This window comes from Carcharhinus amblyrhynchos, chromosome 21 (genome assembly GCF_965287045.1).
Source record: "Carcharhinus amblyrhynchos chromosome 21, sCarAmb.v2.hapA, whole genome shotgun sequence".
Lineage (NCBI taxonomy): Eukaryota > Metazoa > Chordata > Chondrichthyes > Carcharhiniformes > Carcharhinidae > Carcharhinus > Carcharhinus amblyrhynchos.
This window is the reverse complement of record NC_137344.1, coordinates 27,914,131-27,938,039: the sequence shown is the minus strand read 5'-3', so window position 1 is coordinate 27,938,039 and position 23,909 is coordinate 27,914,131. Positions and strand designations below refer to the sequence as shown.

Genomic DNA, 23,909 nt, shown 5'->3' with positions numbered 1-23,909 from the left:
AGAAAACTGTTTATTAATATTCCGTCCCCGTGATCCGATTAAGCTGGGGAGCAGTTAACCATAGAATATGAGTTCACATATCAGTTTTAAGGGCAGTTACTGACTCAATGAAGATTTACGACTTTAAAATTCAATTCCAGCCAAAGTCATAGGCAATGAGTTCAGAAAACTGCTTTATAAAAAGCTGTGATTACAATTGAGTGATGCTGTGCTGCAGCAGAAGCTGACAATGCAGATTGTAGACAGAGTTTGAAGGGTGATTTTTAAATATGTCAGATGGCATAGGTTGTGCCTTCTTAGATCAGACACTGGGCAATTAAGAAATCAAGCCAGAAGACTATAGGCCTGCTTGTTGAGCGTGATTTGCACAGGATATGCAGCATTGTAACACAGTGGTTAACACTGCTGTCCCACAGCGCCAGGGACCTCGTTCAATTCCGGCCATGGGTGGCTGTCTTTGTGGAGTTTGCACCTTCTCCCCATGTCTGCATGGGTTATCTCCGAGTGCTCCGGTTTCCTCCCACAGTCCAAAGACATGCAGGCCAGGTGGTTTGGCCATGCTAAATTTTCCCAAGATGTGTAGGTTAGGGGGTTAAGCGGGGGAAAAAAAGTGGGTACCAGATACGGCCTGAGTGGGATGCTCTGTTGGACAGTCAGTACAGACTTGGTGAGCCAAATGGCCTCCTTCTGCGCTGTAGGCATTCTGTGACGTGTGCACATTTTCATTAGCACCTGACATTTATGTAGATGATACATAAATACAGTAAGCTGCATTTCTCACATTGTTCACCAAGAATGTACCGACCATTTGTAACATCATGTGAAATGGGTGTTCATGGGAAGGCTACACTTTTAGCCCTTAAACATTGGTGTTTTAAGCGTATGATATAGTATTTCCTCTTATAAATGTAAGTGATGTCCAAGAGCTTTTTGGATTGCTTTCTTTTCTGCACTTTTATACCAGCAAGTTATTTAGCCCTTTATTGAACCATTTGATTATATATTTTTAGCTTTTATTTTTCATTGATTTTCCAATTATCTGCATCTGTCTTTAATTAATCCAGTTTTACCCCGTTCTCATTTTCTTAACATATTTCTAAAAGTGTTGGTTATTAGCTTTGATATCTGTTGCAAGTTTTTTTGTACCTCTGCATCGCTTTGTTGTTTAATATAATTATTTTCTGTTATCGGCAATTAAGCAGAAGCTTCTAAGAAAGGCACTGCAATTATCATGGGTGATTTTAATCTACATATAGATTGGACAAATAAGATCAGCAAAGGTAGCCTGGAAACCGAATTCATAGAGTGTTTCTTTGGTACAATTTCTTAGAATAACACATTCCAGATCCAGCCAAAGAGCAGGCTATTTTAGAACTGGTTGTGTGCAGTGAGGCAGGATTAATTATTGGTCTCATAGCAAAGTAGCATCTAGATAACATTGGTCATAATATGTTGGGTTCCAATAACATGTTAAGAAACTCACCACTATACATTTAAAGACTTTATCCTCATTATTATTTAGTTTCAAAACTGGTCTTCTAATATCCAAAGAAAATTAAGATGGCTGCTGCAAGTCACATGAATATTGGGTTGGCCAGTAATTCCAAGAAATTTCAAGGATAAAATAATTATTTTCTCAGTTTCTGGAATGTCATCCCTTGTTATACCTTGAGAGCTACTAACAGACTCAAATCACACCAGGGACTGTTCAGAATAATTTCAAAAGGAGGTGTCATTTGTATTTGATAAGCCAATCTTGCTAGCAGAGTGAGTCTACTGAGACAATGGCATTCCAAATGCCAGACCCTTAAAATAGATGGCACCCCTCTCAACAACTAATGGCAGAGACATTAGTCACGATTGTCTGATCCTCAATGCTGCAGGACTGGAGATTTCCACTCAAAGTCAATGGACCTTTGGTTGGTCTGCCAAATTTTCCGCTGTGGGTGGGAGTGGAAAATCCCAGTCGTTATCAATCCTGAAACCAAAGCTAATTACAGATGCTGGATAAATGTTCCTTTTGAAGTCCTGGTGGAGAAGGAAGGTTACATGACTCTAGCCTCTGGCCTCTTGGACAGTTTAATATCGCACCACTGTTCTCACAGTGAGACTGCTGTTTGGCATCAACTGGACAACTCCAGCAGGCCCAGGAAAATGGTAGAGTTATTACTAGAGGTTAGAACAGGGAACTTCGAAAATCTTAATGCAATTAGGCAGAATTAACATAGTTTTTTTGAAAGGAAAATTGTGCTTGACTAATTGATTTTTTGAGGAAGTAACAAATAACGTGATTAGGGGAGCCTGTACATGTAATGTACTTATATTAACAAAAGGTGTTTGATAATGTATCACAGCAAAAGTTACCAAACCAAGTAAGAACATGGTGTTGGGATAACAGGAAGCAGAGAATCTGAATAAATGGATCATTTTCAGGTTGGCAATCTATAACCATTGGCTGCCACAAGGATCCATGCTGGGGCCTGAATTATTTACAATCTGTATAAATGGTTTGGATAAAGGAACCAAATGTACGCTGACTAAATTTCCTTATGACACAAGGATAGGTAGGAAAGTAAATTGTGTTGGAAGACTTAAGAGACTACATTTATATAGGTTAAGTAAAAAATCGGCAGTACAGAGGAATCTGGGTGCCCTGGTACATGAATCAAAATAATATAGCAGGCAGATACAGCAAGTGATTCAGAAGAGAAATTAAATGTTGTTGTTTATTGTAATGGAAATGGAATGTAAGAGTAGAGATGTTTTATTGCAGCAACTTGGACTGAGCCTTGGTGAAACCACATCTAATTTTGGGGCAGGATTTTATGGCCTCGCTCATCCCGAAACTATAAAATGCCACCTGAGGTCAGCGGACCTTCCCACACTCCACCCCTCGCCCGCTTTGATTCCCGTGGTAGGCAGGCCGGTAAAATTCTGGCCTCGGTCTCTTTATTTGAGAAAAGATAGCATGAGAAGTAGTTCAGAGAAGGTTCACCTGACTGATTTCTAGAATGAAGGGGTTATTTTATGAATCAAAGGTTGGGTCTGTCACTGTTGGAGTTTAAATAATGAGAAATAGGGCGGGATTTTCCCAGAACTCGGCAAAGGCCAATATCAGGAGGGAAAAGCAACATTGAAGTCATTGACAGCAATGGCGACTTTCTCCTTATAAGTCCAGGACTTTGAAAAGAAACCTTCAAAGATCAGACCCCACAATGTACTGCTGGTGAGATAGCCTTTGATTGACCCTCCCTGACAACAGCTTAGACAGCCGGGAACTAGGGTGCATTTTAAAAGGCCACTGCAGCGCAGAAAGGGCAGAGCAGATCACCTTTGAAACCACCCCACCGCCCCCCCCCCACCTCCTCCCCCCCCAACAGCAGTGCCCAAGCATTACCTTTTCCCCATTGAGCGCTGCATTCACCCGAGATCCTCTGGAAGGTCTGTTCACCAGGTGGAAGACCAGCCATGATTCACACCGTTCTGCAGTCACACCACCGTGGATGAATTTTGTGAAGAGGAGGAAGAATGATTCAGGTCCAGGGTAGGCCTGATAATGATATGGTAATATATGCAAATGATGTTCCTGATATTCAACATTGAGAAATGTGCCCCGTTACCAATCATTTCACGTGTTTACATTAATGTAAGGCATGGCAGTTCTGAAATATTTTCCACTTCCGTTGCTAAACCCATCCGATGTGAACCAGAGTGGAAGTTCCCCTCAGCAATCTTATTGAAACATCTAGAGCCTGAGGGTACTTGACAGGGTGGATGCTGAGAGGATGATTCCCCTTGTGGAAGACACTAAAACTAGGGGACAGAGTTTAAAAATAAAGGGTCTCCCATTTAAGATGGAGATGAGGAGAACTGATATCTCTGTGGAATTCTCTTTGAAGTCTCTCAACATCAGGTTAAAGTCCAACAGGTTTATTTGGTCTCACGAGCTTTTGGAGCACTGCCCCTTCATCAGGTGAGTGAGGAGCTGTGTTCACAAACAGGGCATACATAGATACAGACTCAATTTACAAGATAATGGTTGGAATGCAAGTCTTTACAGGTAATCAAGTCTTAAAGGTACAAACAATGTGAGTGGGTAGAGGGTTAAGTACAGGTTAAAGAGATGTGTATTGTCTTCAGTCAGGATAGTTAGTGAGATTTTGCAAGCCCAGGCAAGTCGTGGGGGTTACAGATAGTGTGACATGAATCCAAGACACTGATTGAGGCTGTCCTCGTGTGCAGAACTTGGCTATCAGTTTTGCTTGGTGCTTCTGCGTTGTCGTGTGTCGTGAAGGCTGCCTTGGAGAACGCTTACCCGAAGATCAGAGGCTGAATGCCCGTGACTGCTGAAGTGTTATCTAACAGGAAGGGAACACTCCTCCCTGATGATTGTCGAATGATCGTTCATCTGCTGTCATAGCATCTGCATGGTCTCGCCAATATACCATGCCTCGGGACATCCTCTCCTGCAGCTTATCAAATAGACAATGTTGACTGAGTCACAAGAGTATGTACTTGGTGAATGGTGTTCTCACGTGAGATGATGGCATCCATGTCAATGATCCGGCATGTCTTGCAGAGGTTGCTTTGGCAGGGTTGTGTGGTGTCATGGTCACTGTTCTCCTGAAGGCTGAGTAGTTTGCTGCGGTCATTGGTCTGTTTGAGATTGTGCAGTTGTTTGAAGACAAAAAGTGGGGGTGTTGGGTTGGCCTTGGTGAAATACTCGTCTTCTTTGATGACATGTTGAAGGCTCTGAGGAAGATGTCATAGCTTCTCTGCTCTGGGAAAGTACTAGACGACAAAGGGTACTCTGTCTGCCATGTCCTGTGTTTGCCTTCTGAGAAGGTTGGTTTCTCGCCTAGGCACATCGGAACTGTCGATTAATGAGTCGAGTGCCATATCCTGTTCTTAGGAGGGCATCTTTCAGCGTCTGTAGGTGTTTGTTGCGATCTTCCTCATCTGAGCAGATCCTATGTATACAGAGGGCTTGTCCGTAGGAGGTGGCTTCTCTAGCGTGTTTAGGGTGGAAGTTGGAGAAGTGGAGCATTGTGAGGTTATCTGTGGGCTTGTGGTACGGTGAAATGCTGAGCTGACCATTCTTGATGGTCCAAGTGTCCAAGCATGTGTCCAAGAATGCAACCGATTCCGGAAAAATCCATGGTGAGTCTGATGGTGGGCTGGAACTTACTGATGTCATCATATTGTTATTTCAGTGATTGTTCGCCATGAGTCCAAAGAAAGAAAATGTCATCGATGTATCCAGTGTATAGCATTGGTTGAAAGTCCTGTGTGGTGAAGAGGTCATCTTCCCCAGAACCTTCAACATGTCATTGATGAAGATGAACATCTTGCCATGGCCATCCCCACACACCCACTTCTTGCCTTCAAGCAACTGCACAATCTCAAACAGACCATTGTCCACAGCAAACTACCCAGCCTTCAGGAGAACAGCAATCACAACACCACACAACCCTGCCATAGCAACCTTTGCAAGATGTACCGGAACATCGACACAGATGCCATCATCTCACATGTGAACACCATCCACCAGGTACATGGTACATACTCTTGCAATTCAGCCAATGTTGTCCAACTAATACACTGCAGGAAAGGATGTACTGAGACATGGTACATTGGAGAGACCAAGCAGACGCTACGTCAACAGATGAATGAACTGCTCAACATCAGGCAGGAGTGTTCTCTTCCTGTCGGGGAACACTTCAGCAGTCAAGAGCATTCAGCCAATGATCTTCGGGTAAACGTTCTCCAAGGCGGCATTCACGACACACGACAACACAGAATCGCCAAGCAAAAACTGAAAGCCAAGTTCTGCTTGAGAACGACCTCAACCAGAATCTTAGTTTCATCTCCACACTATCTGTAAACCCCACGACTTGCCTAGGCTTGCAAAATCTCACTAACTGTCCTGGCTGGAGACAATACACACATAGAACATAGAACAGTACAGCACAGTACAGGCCCTTCCGCCCTCAATGTTGTGTCAAGTTATATCCGAACCCAAGATCAAGCTATCCCACTCCCTATCATTCTGGTATGCTCCATGTGCCTACCCAATAACCATTTGAAAGTTCCTAAAGTGTCTGATTTTACTATCGTGGCAGGCAGTGCATTCCACACCCCAACCACTCTCTGAGTAAAGAACCTACCTCGGACATCCCTCCTATATCTCCCACCATGAATCATGTGCCCTAGTAACAGCTACATCCACCCGAGGAAATAGTCTATGACGTCCACTCTATCTATCCCCCTCAAAATCTTATAAACTTCTAATAAGTCACTTCTCATCCTCCTCCGCTCTGAAGAGAAAAACCCCAGCTCCCTCAACCTTTCCTCATAATACCTACCCTCCAAACCAGGCAGCATCCGGGTAAATCTCCTCTGCACTCTCTCCAATGCTTCCACATCCTTCTTATAGTGAGGTGACCAGAACTGCACACAATATTCCAAATGTGGTTTTACCAAGGTCCTGTATACACCTCTTTAATCTGTATCTCTCTCCACTCCACTTGTCTGTACCTGTAAGACTTGATTACCTGTAAAGACTTGTATTCCAACCATTATCTTGTAATTTGAGTCTGTATCTATGTATGCCTTGTTTGTGAACACAGCTCCTCACTCACCTGATGAAGGGACAGCGCCCCGAAAGCTTGTGCAACCAAATAAACCTGTCGGACTTTAACCTAGTGTTGTGAGACTGCTTGCCAGTCGAACACCAGCATCTCCACATCATGAATTCCCTTTGCCCAGGGGCAGTGGAGGCGGAGTCATTGATTTTTTAAGGTTGAGTTAGATAGATTCTTAATAGTCAAGGGAATCAAAGGGTATTGGGGTCATCAGGAAAGTGGAGTTGAGGCCATAATCAGATCAACTAGAACTTATCAAATGGTTGAGCAGGCTTGAAGGGCCAAATGACTCACTCATGCTCCTAAATCGTATGTTCTTATATAAATGGATTCAAAATATTGAGCTATTGAAAGTTTGAAGAGAACAGATATGAGCAAACATAGCTTCCTACATTGCCACTTGCATTAAACCAATAAGCATATATCGTGCAAACAATTACTTGCCCTGTCAACAATAGTATATACTGCATTTCTTGACATGACACTTCTATGACTATCAGCAGCCTATCCTGTGATTTATCTGAGCAATGACTTGGTACATCTGCAAATACATAGGAACAGCTGCTTGAAGATTTAATCCCTTGCACCAGAAAGTGTCACACTCCCAAATGTTATGAATGTTTGTGTAGAGAACTTGAATTATAGACACTACACTTAAAGACCTCAGTGCAGCAATAGATGCATATTTCTGTGCCAGCTAAAGACTGATACTGCAGCAATCCGATCTGCACATGTGGAAAGAACTGAGAAGTTCAGACACATGGACTGGAGTTTTCCAGTGGCAGGATTTTCCGGTCCTGCCGAGGTCAGTGGACTTTTGAGTAGCTCACTGCATTTCACAATCCAATCCCCACTGCGACAGGACTGTAAAATCCCACCCGCTGTTTGAGCACTTCACATTGACAACCTCGATCAGGCATACCAAGGGGATTCCTTACGGAGGCACATTGCACCCGTTTGTTTTGGGTTGCCCTCAGTTAGTAATCTTCCAGAGATTAGAAAACTTCATCCTTTGATACTGCAGAGCAAGGAGTTATTTATTTTTGATGTCCAATCTGTACTAGGAAAGGACAAGGCTTTGGGAAGAGGGTACACAAGATATTTGCCAGGAATTAGAGATGACAGTTATGTAAGAACATAAGAACATAAGAAATAGGAGCAGGAGTAGGCCATCTAGCCCCTCGAGCCTGCCCCGCCATTCAATAAGATCATGGCTGATCTGTCGTGGCTCAGTTCCACATTCCCGCCCTCTCCCCATAACCCTTAATCCCCTTGCCTATCAAAAACCTATCAACCCGCGTCTTAAAAATATTGAGCGAGGCAGCCTCCGCCACTTCAACGGGCAGAGAATTCCAGAGATTCACTACCCTTTGAGTGAAGAAGTTCCTCCTCAACTCCGTTCTAAACCGCCCCCCCCTTTATCTTGAGGCTGTGCCCCCTAGTCCTACTGTCCTTTCTGAGCGGGAAGAGCCTCTCCACCTCGATCCTATCCATCCCATTCAACATCTTATACGTCTCAATGAGATCTCCCCTCATTCTTCTAAACTCTAACGAGTTCAAGCCTAGTTTATTCAGCCTCTCCTCATAGTTCAACCCCCTCAACTCCAGAATCAGCCTAGTAAACCTCCTCTGCACTCCCTCCAAGGCCAAAATATCCTTGCGTAAGTGCGGCGACCAAAACTGCACATGGTACTCCAGCTGCGGCCTCACCAGTGCCCTACACAGCTGCAGCAAGACCCCCCTACTTTTATATTCAATCCCCCTCGCTATGAAGGCCAGCATCCCATTCGCCCTCCTGACCACCTACTGCACCTGCAGGCTGCGTTTTTGCAACTCATGCACAAGGACCCCGAGGTCCCTCTGCACCGTCACATGCTGCAGTTTTTCGCCACGTAAGTAATAGTTCTTCCTACCATTATTCCTACCAAAGTGGACCACCTCGCACTTGCCAACATTAAATTCCATTTGCCAGTTCCTGGCCCATTCGCCCAGCCTATCTAGATCCTTCTGCAGACTCTCCACACCCTCCGCACAATTTGCCTTTCCACCAATCTTGGTGTCATCAGCAAATTTCGACACCATACACTTGGTTCCCTCCTCCAGATCATCTATATAAATGGTGAATAGCTGAGGCCCCAGCACCGACCCCTGGGGCACTCCATTAGTCACCAACCGCCAATCCGAATAGCACTCATTGACCCCCACTCTCTGCCTCCTATTTGACAGCCAATCCTCTATCCACGCTAACACCCTACCCCCAACTCCATGCCCCCTTACCTTCTGTAATAACCTCTTGTGAGGCACCTTGTCAAACGCCTTCTAAAAATCAAGAAACACCACATCCACCGGCTCTCCTCTATCCACCGCCCTAGACACGTCCTCATAGAACTCCAATAAATTCGTCAGACACGACTTCCCCTTAACGAAACCTTGCTGCGTCTGCTCTACCAAACAATTCTCCTCAAGATGCCTCGCTATTTTCTCCTTGATCACAGATTCTAACATTTTTCCTACAACAGACGTTAAACTAACCGGCCTATAATTCCCTGCCTTTTGCCTGCCACCCTTCTTAAACAACGGCATAACATCAGTCATTTTCCAATCTTCCGACACTTCCCCGGAATCCAGCGACGTTTGGAAAATAATCACCAAGGCATCCACTATCACTTCCGCCATTTCTTTCAGAACCCTTGGATGCATTCCATCTGGTCCTGGGGACTTGTCCACAATCAGCCCCTCCAGTCTGTCGAGCACCGCCTCTCTAGTAACAATAATGTCATTCAGGCCCTCCACTCCTACCATCTTTCCATCGCTAACACCCGGCAAATTATTCACGTCCTCCTCCGTGAAGACCGAAACAAAAAAGTTATTCAGGGCCTCAGCCATTTCCCCATCCCCTACCACTAAGTCCCCCCTCTCATCCTCTAAGGGTCCAACGTTCACCCTAGCCAGCCTCTTCCTTTTTATATATTTATAAAAACTCTTGCTATCTTTTTTATATTAAGCACTAGCCCAGCTTCATAGTTTATCCTACCCTTCTTTATCAACGTCTTTGGATAGACAGGCAAAGCCGAGATCATCTTCCTCAGAGCTGGGAAACCCAAAAGGAGATTTCATAATGGTGTTTAAAATGATGAAAAGTTTAGACAGAGTAAATAACAAGACTCAAGGTAAATGGCAAAAGAACTAAAGACAAGAGGAGAAAAACCTTTCTGGGCGATGGGTTGTTAGGATTTGGAATGCATTGATTGATAGAAGGATGGATACAGATTCAATGATAGCATTCACAAATCCTTGGCTTAGAATTTGAAGGAGAAAGAGTTGCAGGGAGATGGGAGGAAAGCAAGAGAGTTGGATTGACAGAGTTGAAAGAGTCGGTGTAGACTCAATGGGCTGAATGGCCATTGCTGTGTTATTTAATGATTTTGTAATGAAATTTCTGATGTGAAAATAGTGACACAAAAACTGATTTTGGCACCTAATGAGGAGAATGCTGGAGTTCTGTTGACTGATCACTATTCACAGCTACTGGTCATGCATGTTCATAGGATCCCTACAGTGCAGAAGGAGGCCACTTGGCCCATCAAGACTGCACCAACCACAATCCCACCCAGGCCCTATTTCCATAACCTCACATATTTACCCTGCTAATCCCTTGACAGAGCCAATTTAGTGTGACCACTCAACCTAATACACGCATCTTCGGAGTGTGGGAGGAAACCAGAGCACCCAGAAGAAACCCACGCAGACACTGGGAGAATATGAAAACTCCACACAGACAGTGACCCGAGGCCGGAATTGAACCTGTGTCCCTGGCGCTCTAAGGCAGCAGTGCTAACTACTGTGCCACCTCACCACCCAAAAAACAGAAACACGTACCCCAAGAAAGGGATGAGAAATTGAGTCATATGTGTGAACATTCAGCAGGAATGCCACCCAGAATGCCTTATATAGTCAAATCACCTGACAACATAGGGCAAACGTCCATTGGAAGTGGAGGAATCTTTAATTTAACTGAAATTGATCCTTTTTCCTGGGGGAAAAAAAATGTCATTAAGTTGTCCACACAGCCAGAAAAACAAGAGAAGGAGAAAACAATTGACTAACAAAGGAATAACAGGAAAAAGGCAAAGGAACTCCCATCTGTGTGCCAAGAGAATAAATAAGATTGGGCTGATACCCATAGAACAAATTTCAGAGATGAAAAACTTCAGTTAACATCTTTAAATTACATTTACATATTCTTTTAATCTCCTGCTCCAGTATGGCTTGTCCTGACTTTAACCATTGTACTTATATGGACACCAAGGTGGCATTGGGTTCCAGTTCCAGTGCTGAATAATAGTTCTGAAAGTAACAAGTGCAATATTGATTCATTTTGATATGGGCCACTAGGTGGTGATGTTCCACTGTCTGTAATCTTAACAATGTTGTGTGTCCTACCTAATGAGCATTAAGATATTGAGAAACATGGAAAAATCTTCTGTCCACTGTGTGAATATTGAACAAAGGAGCAAACTGTTCTAAGAAATCAATATGTCTTGAGAAAGTAGGAAGGGTTATCCTTGGTGAAGCTTAGATTCAAATCCCTGTAAGCATCTGATTAAAAACAGCCAGCTCACAGATCCAGCTTATTTAGTTATTCGTGAAACAGTTAAACCTACAGGAAACACTTGACAAAATGTTAAACACAGAAGAGCCTATCTTTCTGAACAGAAAAGTGGTACTTTGACTCTGTGGCCACCTCCTCCAAGCTGTGTTTGTTTTGTCTGAAGCCCCTTTCTGGTGGCTCTCACCAAGGTTATTTTGGATTGCTACAGAGGGATGGGGCTTCACCGTTTGGCATTGTAGTTCCCTGGCCGAGACAAAATTTTGACCACAATAGGAATCCTGCTCCAAACCAAACCCCATCCTGTCCTGTTGGAGCTGAACTCATCCATCACATTCCTGACTTCTGCCTTGTAGATGGTGGACAGGCTTTTTATTTACTGCAGAATCCTCAGCCTCTTGAAGCCATAGTATTTAAATAGATAATCCAGTTCAGCTTCTGGTCAATGATAACCAGCAGGAAGTTGATATTGAGGGATTCAGCAATGCCACTGCCATTGAATGTCAAGAGGAGATGGTTAGATTTCTTCTTGTTGGAGATGGCCATTTAAGGCAAAGATGTTACTTGCCACTTATTAGCCCAGTGTTGAATATTGTCCAGTTCATGCAGCATGTGGATAGCCTCAATAACTAAGGAGTGGCAAACTGTGCTGAACCTCAGTGAACATCCCCACTCCTGACCTTTTATTATCTTGATTCTGGGATATGTTTGGTTCTGCCCTTCATAATGGTCCCACACAGCTGTTGGATTGTCGTAAACACTCAACTGGTTCGCAAATGTTCCCTAGAGAAGGGCACCTGTTGCCCTTACCCAGTATGGCCTATACATAACTGCAGTCCCAAACCAATGTGATTGACATTTAGTTGTTGAAGCAGCCATGCAAGTCAATCAGTTGTATCAAGCCATTTGAGCAGTTCAACAAAAAAGTCGACCACCACATTTTCAGGGAAGTGTGGGACGGGGACTGAATTCGGCTTTGTCAGCAATACCCATGTCCCAAGAATCAATTTTTATAAAATGATCACTTCCAATCTAGATATTTTGCAAGGGATAAGCTCTGTGCTCTGAGTGTGTTCTGTAGATTACTTTATGCATTCTATTACACATTCAGGTCATTTCTTTTGTTATATATTTTTTCACCAGTTTACTCTGGGCTTTGTACTGATGCACTTGCAGCCCTAGCCTAATGTATTATTCCTAGCAATAAATATCCACAAACAAAAGTTGAAATATACTTCAATTGATATGGACAATGCTGGCACAGCCAGCATTTAATTAAGAAAACCCACAACCATCTCTACTTTCTCAAGAGACAAAGGAAACTTGGCAATTTCATTATGACTCTCACTAACTTTTACAGATGCACCATAGAAAGCATTTTTTCTGGTTGTGTCACAGCTTGGTATGGCTCCTGCTCTGCTCAAGACTGCAAGAAACTACAAAAGGTGGTGAATGAAGCCCGGTCCCTCACGCAAACCAACCTCCCGTCCATTGACCCTGTCTACACTTCCTACTGCCTCAGAAATGCAGCCAGCATAATTAAAGACCCCATGCACCCTGGACATACTTTCTTCCATCTTTTTCTGTCAGGGAAAAAGACAAAAAAAAAGTCTGAGGTCACGTACCAACTGACTCAAGAACAGCTTCTTACCTACTTCCATCAGACTTTTGAATGCACCTACCTTGCATTAAGTTGATCTTTCTCTACACCCTAGCTATGACTGTAACACTACATTCTGCATTCTCTCCTTTCCTTCTCCATGAATGGCATGCTTTGTCTGTGTAGCATGCAAGAAACAATACTGATACAGGTGACAATAAATCAAATCAAATCAAATCATTTATTGCCCATATTTGGCTTTGAGAAGGCTGTGACAAAGGTATTCCCACATTGCTGTCAGGGAGGGAGTTCATGAAATGAAATGAGGAACAGGCAGCATTGGCTGTGGGTCTCCCTTATTCAGTAATCTCAATCCAGCAAGATCTGTTACTGCTTCCCAGACACAGGTTGACTGCATGCTTAATTTTCTGTCAATCGTGATTCATTATTGTCCAATCAATCTCGCTTGATTAGGTTGCTTGCTAAAGAACAATCAATACCGTTTCTAACAGCTTGCATCCACATTGGTGAAAATTCTCCTTGCATGACTTATTGATATAATCTTTGTTCAAGATGGGACTGAGAACATGGCCACGATTTTCCCCCAAAACATCTAGAGGTGGGATTCGTGCAACATGCACCAAAAGACCAGAAACTCCCTCCCGATCTCAGCAGACTTTTAAATAGTCCGTCAAAATTTCTCTCGCACCCGGTCCAATTCCTGTGGTGAGGATTTCGTCATAACAATGAGAAAACTTAAATGACCGCCACAGTCTGGACCACAATCGTGCCACTTAGGACATTTTTCAGGGGAGCGTTGAGTTGCCTGCCAGTTCAGGGAGGCCTAAACACGCCCATGTGTCCAGCTGTGAAGTGTTCAGGCATCATTTTGAAAGGACGCCACGATCTCTCAGTATGCTGGGAGACCCCCTCCCTCCCCTTACGGACATTGGGATACTCCATTATTGGTTCCATGTTTCCCCACCCCTTTCCTGACAGGGGTTGGCAGCGTGGGGACATTGGGGCACTCCTAATGAGTCCCCTTTATAGGCACTGACATGACCCCTGAATGTCCCGCTCATTTTCAACCCCTTCACAAACCCCTCTGCACGACTCCTACTGCACAACCCCCCTGCATAGCCCCTCTTCAAAACCCTCCCTTATTGCCCCACCTGCCAAGCACTCTGCGCAAAGCCTTCCTCCACACCCCCCCCTCGCCACATAGCCGCCCGTCTGCATAGCACCCCCATCATGACCACCACATCAGAAGCACCCTGTCATAGCCCTCACTCAGGCCCCACCCCTCCCTTGGCACTGTCCCCAGGTGGGCAATGTCAGGATGCCAGGTGGGCACTGTGCAGCTATATCCCCAGCCATCAGGGTCTTCAATGGCGCCGAGTCTCCCTGGTGTGGCTATCATGACTGGTCTCTGCTAGTGAACACCTGTGGTGATTCTCACCACGCTCAAAGGTCTTGGGAGCTGGAAGAATCCAGGACTGAACAGACGAAGCATATTTAAATTTGCTAATCGGTTTGGCACCCTTTCTGGGCACAATCCAGTTTGCGCCATTTGAAAGGGACTGGGACGATTGCAAACCGTTTGACGCCAGACACAAAGCCAATTTTTAGGTTCACAACTATTTTCTGAGACTTTGTGATTTGCACCAGATATAACGAAAATTGCCCACTCCACGTTGTGGATATTCAACACTGTGCTTCAGAAAGCTAGTTTTCTTTCCTGTTTTTCAGGTATACATTGACTTAGGAATCGGGCTCCGTAGCACTCAAAGTTTGTCACTATAGGTATCAATTTGGTACTAAAATGTAATTTCCACCATGCATGCATACGTCTGATATGACGATGCTGAACGCCATTATGGTGAGGGCATTATGACAGTGTGTCAGAAATTTGCAGAGTGGGCATAGTGAGGTGCTTGCCAGGCCAGTTCAGAGTCATCTTTAGGCCAAACCAGAGAGGATGACAGATTTCCTCTCTCAAAAGGTATTAGTGAACCAGATGGGTTTTAAAACAGATGATAGTTGCCACGGTCACCACTACTGAGACTAGGTTTATAATTCCAGATTTATTAATTTAATTCAAATTCCCCAAACTGCCATGCTGGGATTTGAACCCATATCCCCAGAGCATTAGCTTCCATTACCAGTTCAAGTGACATTACCACTACCCCATTACCTTCCCCTTCATGTCAAGAAGGTTTTTATCATAGGTTCTGTTTGCCCCCAGTCATAATTGTGATAGTTGGATTGAGAAGGAGATGGAGCAGAAGCAGAAGAGGGCAAAGCTGCTTGCAGAGGTAGGAGATGGATGGGAAGAAGGGTCTCAGCAATGGACAATGCCCTCTCAAGCTTTTCTAGGAGCTGTCATAGAATTGTAGAATCCACCGTACGGGGACAGGCCCTTCAGCCCAAACGGATCCATACCAACCAAAATGCTCATCTAAATTTGACTGCATTTGGTCCATATCCTTCTGAACCGCTCCTATCCATGTATCACTCCAAATGCCTTTTAAATGTTGTCAATGTCCCTGCCTCAACCACTTCCTCCAGCAGCTCACTTCTCATATGCATCACCCTCACTGCGTACTTTCCTTTAACTTCAACCTAAGCTAGGAGCACCATGCCTCATGTGAATGTGAGTGGTGAGGAGGATGATAAGAGGCTTCAAGACAATTTAGACAAGTTGAGTGAGTGGACAAATACATGGCACATGCAGTATGATGTGGATAAATGTGAAATTGTCTACTTTGGTAGGAAAAACAGAATGACAGAGTATTATATAAATGGTAACAAATTGAGAAATGCTGATCTACAAAGAGTATACACCAGTCACTGAAAGCAAACATGCAGGTTCAGCAAGCAATTGGGAAGGCAGATGATACGTTGGCCTTCTTTGCAAGAGGATTTGAGTACAAGAGCAAGGATGTCATACTGCAGCCGCACAGGTCCTTGGGGAGACCACACTTGGAGTATAGTATGCAGTTTTGTTCTCCCTACCTAAAAAAAGAATATATTTATCATAAAGGGAGTGCAGCCAAGGTTCACCAGACTGGCTGCTGAGATGGCAGGATTGCCATATGAGGAGAAATTCAGTTGACTAGACCTATATGTTCTAAATTCTGACAGGATTGGATAGAGATGGTAATCCATCTGGATTGGGGGGGGTGGGGGGTCTCGAACAATGGATCACAGTTTGAGGGCACATGGTAGGCTGTGGAGGACTGAGATGCAGAGAAATCTCTTTGTTCAAATGGTGGTGGATCTGTGGAATTCTCTACCAGAGAAGATCAAAGTCACTAAATATATTTAAGAAGAACACAGACAGATTTCTGGACACTAAATGGTGTTAAGGTATGGGAAGAAAGAGATTGTATAGCATTGAGATAGAGGATCAGCCATGATCATATTGAATGTGGGAGTATGTTCGAAGGATCGAATAACCTACCCCTGCTCCGATTTTCTATGTTTCTATTTGTGTTTGACAAAGAACCTGCTCCCAAAACCAGCCCAATTACTAGCCTAATACAACTATTCCCTCATTAGGTTTTATTTTTATCAATCTGTGTTAAAGTGTGCTCTGATAAATGTACATGCCACTTTATATATTTATTGTTGCTGTTGATTAGTTTCCTAGGTGTACCTCCTGGGAGGGGAAGTTGTCCTCTGACTGCACCTTTGCCCTTTGACATCATTTACACGGATTATCATGGACTTCAACAAATGAAGCAAAACATGGGTCTGTCTTTCAAAAAGTACAAGTAAGTCGGAGTTGAAATTGTCCAGAACGTTGGCTTGGAAAATGTAAAATCTTGTTGATTTTCAAGTGCAATAGAAAATCAACAAGATAAAATGCATTTGACCTAATGAATTTTGATTTTCCTGATGTAACCCATACACCTATGACAGCTAAATATCTAGCCATTCGTATACGCACATGCATGAAGCACTGAGTTTGTGATACATGAACAAAGGAAATCTGGAGCAGTGGTTTGATCTTGATTATGATTCATTTCTTTCACTGTCGATCAGCTTTGGCTAAGGACAACTTCACAAAAAATACTTTCCATTTCACAAGATAGAAAAATGCTGAGTTTCTAAGAATGTTGGTGCATTACATCATTCTTAAACTATCTCAATGGGGAATGTATAAAATGTCACTGATTCCTTTTTAATGCTGTTTTCAGTTTGGGGATAATACTACACCACAATATGTAAAATAAGGAACATGGGTCTTAAAGTAGTGATGAGGGAATGTTGAACACTGATTTTGAAATAACTAGTTTCGAGCAAAGGTTTACCAGGCTGATTCAGGAATGGTGGGATTGATGTGTGAGGAGAGATTGACGAGGTCAGGATTGTTTTCACTGGAGTTCACTTAAATGAAAGGGGATCTAATAGACAGGGTAGATGCAGGTAGGGTATTCTCAAAGGTGGGTGGAGTTCAGAACCAGGGGTCACAATCTGAGGATTCGGGGTGGACCATTTAGGATGAAGGTGAGGAGACATTTCTTCACCCAAAGAGTGGTGAGCCTGAGGACTTCATTGCACAGGAAGTAGTTGATGCCAAAACATTGACTGTTTTCAAGAGGCAGCTAGATATAGCATTTGGGGTGAATGGAACCAAAGGTTATGGGGAGAAGGCAAGATTAGGCTATTGAGTTGGTCGATCAGCTGTGATCATGATGAATGGTGAAGCAGGCTCGAAGGACCATATGGCCTCCTCCTGCTCCCATCTTCTATGTTTCTATGTCTTGTGAATGTTGAAGTGATGTGATGTGTCCCTGTGGACAGGATTTCTTCTTAGTTTGTCAGTACTTACCTAAAATACAACTGAAAATCTTGAAAAACTATCAGCCTTAATTGGAGAAACGATAGGGATAGACTGAAAGAAAGATAAATACAATTTCCAGAAGGAAAATCTAAAATGGTAATAAGATTATAACTGGAAATTGATGATGGAGGAGTATCAATAAACAAACATCATGATCATTCAGAATGGGGCTACAAGTCATGGCCTGACAATTTACAGCCCTGGACTTCAATGGAATCAGCATCTTTTTGTTGTCTGATTATTAATTTACATTCAGAGCATGTCAGTCAACTTGTGATGTTAGCGATTCATTCAATCCCAGTAAGAAACTAAGGGTAATCTCTTCAATTTAGTGCTCCTGGTAAAGATAAGTGCACAAGAGGAACACTTATCACCAACAAGAGAGTCTAAGCACATCCACTTGACAATTGATGGTATTGCCATTGCTGAGTCCCTCACTGTTAACATCCTGAGAGAGACCATTGATCAGCAGCTTAACTGGGCCAGCTGTATGCGTATTCCAGCTAAAAGAGCAAGGCAGAGGCTAGATATTGATTGATTGATTATTGTCACATGTATTGGGATACAGTGAAAAGTATTGTTTGTTGCGAGCTAAACAGACAAAACACACCATTCATAGAGTACATTGGGGAGAAGAAAAGGACAGGTGCAGAATATAATCTTGCAGTTATAAATAGGGTAAAGGGAAAGATCAGCTTAATATATGATAGGTCCATTCAAAAGTCTGATGGTAGCAGGGAAGAAGCTGTTCTTGAGTCGGTTGGTACGTGTTTTCTGAATTTTGTATCATTTTCCCAATGGAGGAAGTTGGAAGGGTACGTCTAGGATGTGTGACGTCCTTGATTATGCTGTCTGTTTTCCCAAGGCAGCAGGAAATGTAGATAGAGTCAATGGATGGGAGGCTGATTTGCGTGATGGACTGGGCTTTATCCATAACTCTTTGTAGTTTCCTGCAGTCTTAGTCAGAGCAGGAGCCATCTCTGATCAGGATGCATCTCATGATGCATCTGGAAAGGGTGCTTCCTATGGTGCATTAGGAGAAATTGATGAGAATCATAGTGGATATGTTGAATTTCCCTGGCCTTCTGAACAACTGGAGGTGTTGGTGGGCTTTCGTAACTATAGCATCGGCGTGGAGGGGCCAGGACAGATTGTTGGTGATCTGAACACCTAAGAACTGAAGCTGTCAACCATTTCCACTTCGTCACCTTTGATGTAGACAGGGGCATGTCCCCCAATACGTTTCTTGAAGTTGATGACTATCTCTTTTGTTTTACTGACATTGAGGGAAAGATTATTGTGATCACACCTTTCACCAGATTCTCTATCTCTTTCCTGTACTCTGTCTCATCATTGTTTAAGATCTGGCTACAGTAGTGTCATCAGCAAACTTGAAAATGAAGTTGGAGTGGAATTTGGCCACACAGTCATTAGTGTATAAGGAGTACAGTAAGGGGCTGAGAGCCCAGACTTGTGGGGCACTGGTGTTGAGGATAATTGTGGAGGAGGTACCGTTGTCTATCCTTGCTGATTGGGTTAACAAGTTTAGGATCCAGTAGCAAAGGGAGGATCCAAAACCTAGGCCATGAAGTTTGAAAATGAGTTTTGTTGGGACAATGGTGTTGAAAGCTGTAGTCAATAAAAAGGAGTCTGACATAAGTATCCTTGTTGTTCAGATGTTCCAGGGTTGAGTGTACAGTCAGGGAAATGGCATCTGCTATGGACTTGTTGCAGAAGACAAACTGTAGTGGATCTGAAAAATCTGAGAGATTGGAGTTGATGTGTGTCATGACTAACAAAGCACTTCATGATGATAGATATTAGAGTCATCAGATGGTAATTATTAAGGCATGCTGCCTGGCTTTTCTTTGGTACAGGGATGAAAGTTGTCTTCTTGAAGTAGGTAGGGCCTCAGATCAGAGTAAAGAGAGGTTAAAGATGTGTGCAAATATCCCCGCCAGCTGATCCGTACAGAATCTGAGTGCTTGTCCAAGTATTCTATGGCAAGTAACTTACCTCCTGACTCCCCAGTGTCTTAACACCATTTTCAAGGCATGAGTCAGAAGTACGATGGAACATCTCAATTTGCCTAGATGAGTGCAGTTCCAGCAACATTCAAGAAGCTTGACACCATCTAGGACAAAGAAGCTTGCTTGATTGACACCTCATCCACCACCATCAACATTCACTCCTTTGAACAATGAAGTGCCATGACTACAGGGTGTACCATATACAAGATACAAGATGCTCTGCAGCAACTTGTCAAGGCTTCTCCACAAATCCGTGACTTCTATCACCCAGAAGATTAAGGATAGTAGGCACATCAGAAGAGTTGAATGTGTTTCCCTGCAAGGCATACATATCTTTACTTGGAAAAATCACTGTTCCTTCTACAGCACTCAGCTGAAATCCTGGAATTTCTTCCCTGAGGGCACTGTTGGAGTACCTTAACGACACAGACTGCAGCCATTCTGGAAGGTGGAAGAATGTGTTTGATTTTCCATTCTTTCTAAGATTACGATCAGAACATCTTTAAGTGCTTTAGATGAACTTCCAAGGTCAGAGCAAAAAGGGTAACTGCAAGTAAGTGATTACTCAGCATGAAGCTGCACACATTTCTTCCCTTTCCTCTGGAATTTGATAGCAGACTCTGACAAAAGGTCGTCCAGACTCGAAACATTGGCTCTATTCTCTCTTCACAGGTGTGTCAGACCTGCTGAGATTTTCTGTTTTTGTTTCGGATTCCAGCATCCGCAGTATTTTGCTTTTATCAATAGCAGACTTACTAGTGTAGATTTCAATCTATAAAGTAGATTTTGAAAATCCATGACTTGACATTTGATACTGAATATAACATTTTAAAGTTTAATGTTTATTTATTAATGTCACAAGTATGTTTACACTAACGCTGCAATGAAATTACTGTGAAAATCCCCCAGTCAGCTCATTCCAGCGCCTGTGCTCAGGTACATTGAGGGAGAATTTAGCATGGCCAATGCACCTAACCAGCAGGTCTTTATGTACTTTCAAATTTGCTAACTATTTTACTGTGAGGATTTCTCAGTTGTACCAGCTAATAACTGCAGAGAATCAAAGCCCCCTACAAATTACTGTCGCTGATATTAGTGGATAACTGCCTAACTTTTTATAACAATTGAGTTTTGAAACCTGTTTTAAGATAAGAGTACAAGGAATGTCTGATTGAAGTGGTAATGATTTTTCCATAGATATCACCGTTGCTTATAGGCAGTGGTGTAGTGATATTGTAGCTGGACTAGTAATCCAGAGACCCACGGTAATGCTGGGTTCGAATCCCATCAGGTGATGAAGTTTGAATTCAATAGAAGTCTGGAATTAAAAGTCCAATGATAACCACAAAACCAGTGTCGATTGTCAGAAAAAAACCCATCCGATTCACTAATATCCTTTAGGGAAGGAAATCCGCTGACCTTACCTGGTCTGGCCTACATGATCCAGACCCATAGTAATGTGGTTGATTCTTAAATACCCTTTGGCAGTAAATGCTGCCTCAGCCAGCAATGCCCACACCCCATGAATGAATAACAAAGAAAGTGAAGCAAAGGTATGATAATAAAAGCAATTAAATGCTTATGGGCAAAACCTTAAAGACAAGAACCCAACAGCAAAATGCTTTCAGATTCTGACTTTCTTTTGAAGTACGCAATATGGACTTCTGAGATTTGAGCTTTAATATCAAAAAAAACAAAGTCCTGGTTTGAGTTTTTAGTGAAATTGCTCGATCACTAAACAACAGGCGCAAATCAAACTCGATGTTTGTTGCATCGGTAAAACATGAAGAACACATTTGTTCAGCACTAAACTGAGTAATTCAATCTGTATTCAAAAGAACATATGGACATCTCTTAACTAATTGAATGGATGAAATAGGCTATCAATTGAAGTAATTGTACACGTCTGCTACACATCCCCTATGACTTTAAAGATAATAGATTTCTAGGAAGAACAAGCTGTACTTAAAGGACAACATGTCTGCAAGGTGAAGCAGTACATGCTTGGTGTTTGAACAATAGCTTTGTGCTGTGTCTACGATTCTCATATACCGCTGTTCTACCTCCCTCCTGCTGAGTTTGCCAGTTGCCAGCAGCGCACTTGCTCCCTGGACGCTCTCGTTTTTCCCTTCAGGCTTGTTTTCCTCTTGCAAGTTTCTAGTTTCTCATTCTCAACTCTTTTTATGATCCTTCCCTGCTCCCCAGTTAGAATTTGTATTACAAATTGCATCCATGTCAGCTCTGAACTTTTAAAACACTGAATTCTGAGTTGAAGTTTTAAGTTTAAATTTATTTATTGGTGTCATAAGTAAGCTAACATTAACACTGCAATGAAATTACTGTGAAAATCCCTTAATCACCATATTTTGGCTCTTGTTCGGGTTCACTGAGGGAGAATTTAACACATCTTTCAGACTGTGGGAAGAAACCGGAGCACCGGAAGGAAACTCACACAGGCACAGGGAGAACATGCAAACTCCACGCAGATAGTGACCTAAGCCGGGAACTGAACCCAGGTCCCTGACTCTGTGAGGCAGCAGTGCTAACCACTGTGCCACCATGCCGCCCATATGAGTAACTTGGCAATTGTATCAGCTCTGCAACATTGCTTTGGCTGTCTTCGGACAAGGAGCAACTATTACTTTAAAAAGCTACAAGGGTGGTCGGGGTTAGCAATGTATAAGTTTGTGTCCAATTTGGCCCCAATTCTTAATGATTTTTTTTCTCAGCCTCTGACTTATGTATCTTCTGTCTAAAACATTTTAGCTCCTTAGACCTCATGCTGTTTAGGTTTATCTATCAACATAAATCTTCAGAAAAAATACTGTTCAGCATCCTTTACCAAATGTTCCAGCTGACATCACCAATGGATTTTGGACATCGTCGGTACTTCCAGCAGATAAAAGGGCAATAATTGAGCCTTTCATTCCTGGATGCTAACTAAGAACCACACTTCTTCTCATGAAGTAGTACTGCAAACTGTTGATCAACTCTAACCACTCTCAGCAAAGCAAAGCAGAGTAAATTGTACACAGCACACCCATTAAAAAATGTCGTTAGCAACATTGGATGAGGCACTTCACACCCAAGCGTTAAAAACCTTTGTGAGGGCTTTGAGGGAAGCTTTTAAAAATCAGATTATCCATATTAAAGGAGAGTCAGGAGATAGGCACACCAAGAGAGTAAATCAAGGACAGTTTGTAATTTAAAAAATACAGAGCCCATAGCTCTGCATATTCCATATTTTTCTATTCCTAAATCTCTACAGTTATATATAAAAACATGCATTTTTTGTTTCATTCATCTTATTTGAATTTTGATATAACTACACTCTGTCACTTGCTTTATTTCATCTTCACTTCTTTATTTTTAGCCAACCTTTTTTTATTCCTTCATGGGACATGGAGGTTACTAGCTGGCCAGCATTTATTGCAGGCCAGCAACCAGGATCTTGGGTTTATGTCACCATATCTGTAACTCCCGTGACTTGCCAGGGCATGCAAAATCTCAATAACTGTCCTGTCTGGAGACAATACACATCTCTTTAACCTGTGCTTAACCCTCTCTCCACTCACATTGGCTGTACCTTTAAGATTTGATTACCAGTAAAGACTTGCATTCCAACCATTATTTTGTAAATTGAGTTTGTTCTTTATATGCCTTGTTTGTGAACAGAACTCCCACTTACTTGACAAAGGAGTACCCAGCGCTCCGAAAGCTAGTGGCTTTTGCTACCAAATAAATCTGTTGGACTTTAACCTAGTGTTGTGAGACTTCTTACAGTGTTTACCCCAGTCCAATCCCGGCATCTCGCATTATATTAATATTGCATTATCATGGAATTTATTGCCCAACTGGACTATTGCACATCCTCTAATTAATAAGAGCTAAAGTATACCAGGGTAATAGTACGTTTACCACAACACAACATAATCCCTCCTCACCTTATTAAATAATGTACACACAAATATTGCATTATCATGGAATTTGAGCATGGAGCATGAATTAAAATACAGTTTCGTTTTTCAATGGTTTTCATTCTAAATTCTTAATTTTATGGGACAGCTTGTATTTTCATGCAATATACATGGATAATTTTTAAAGGCAGTTGGCTTCAGTTTTTCTGCTCAAACACACAACTTGCAATGTTCGGAGGACAAAGAAACAAAGGGTTGAA

The 23,909-nt window shown here is 42.7% G+C and overlaps 1 protein-coding gene across 2 annotated transcripts in view; it reads left to right on the top strand.

Moving 5' to 3' along the window:
* The window catches only part of mgat5b (alpha-1,6-mannosylglycoprotein 6-beta-N-acetylglucosaminyltransferase B), an 834,607-nt gene that overhangs the window by 634,124 nt on the left and 176,574 nt on the right, over window positions 1-23,909 (top strand). For both annotated transcript variants that reach the window (XM_080208895.1, XM_080208894.1), the window contains exon 9: window positions 16,498-16,629. In XM_080208895.1, coding sequence (XP_080065021.1) covers window positions 16,498-16,629 — 132 coding nt within the window. The remainder of the gene's footprint in view (window positions 1-16,497; window positions 16,630-23,909) is intronic.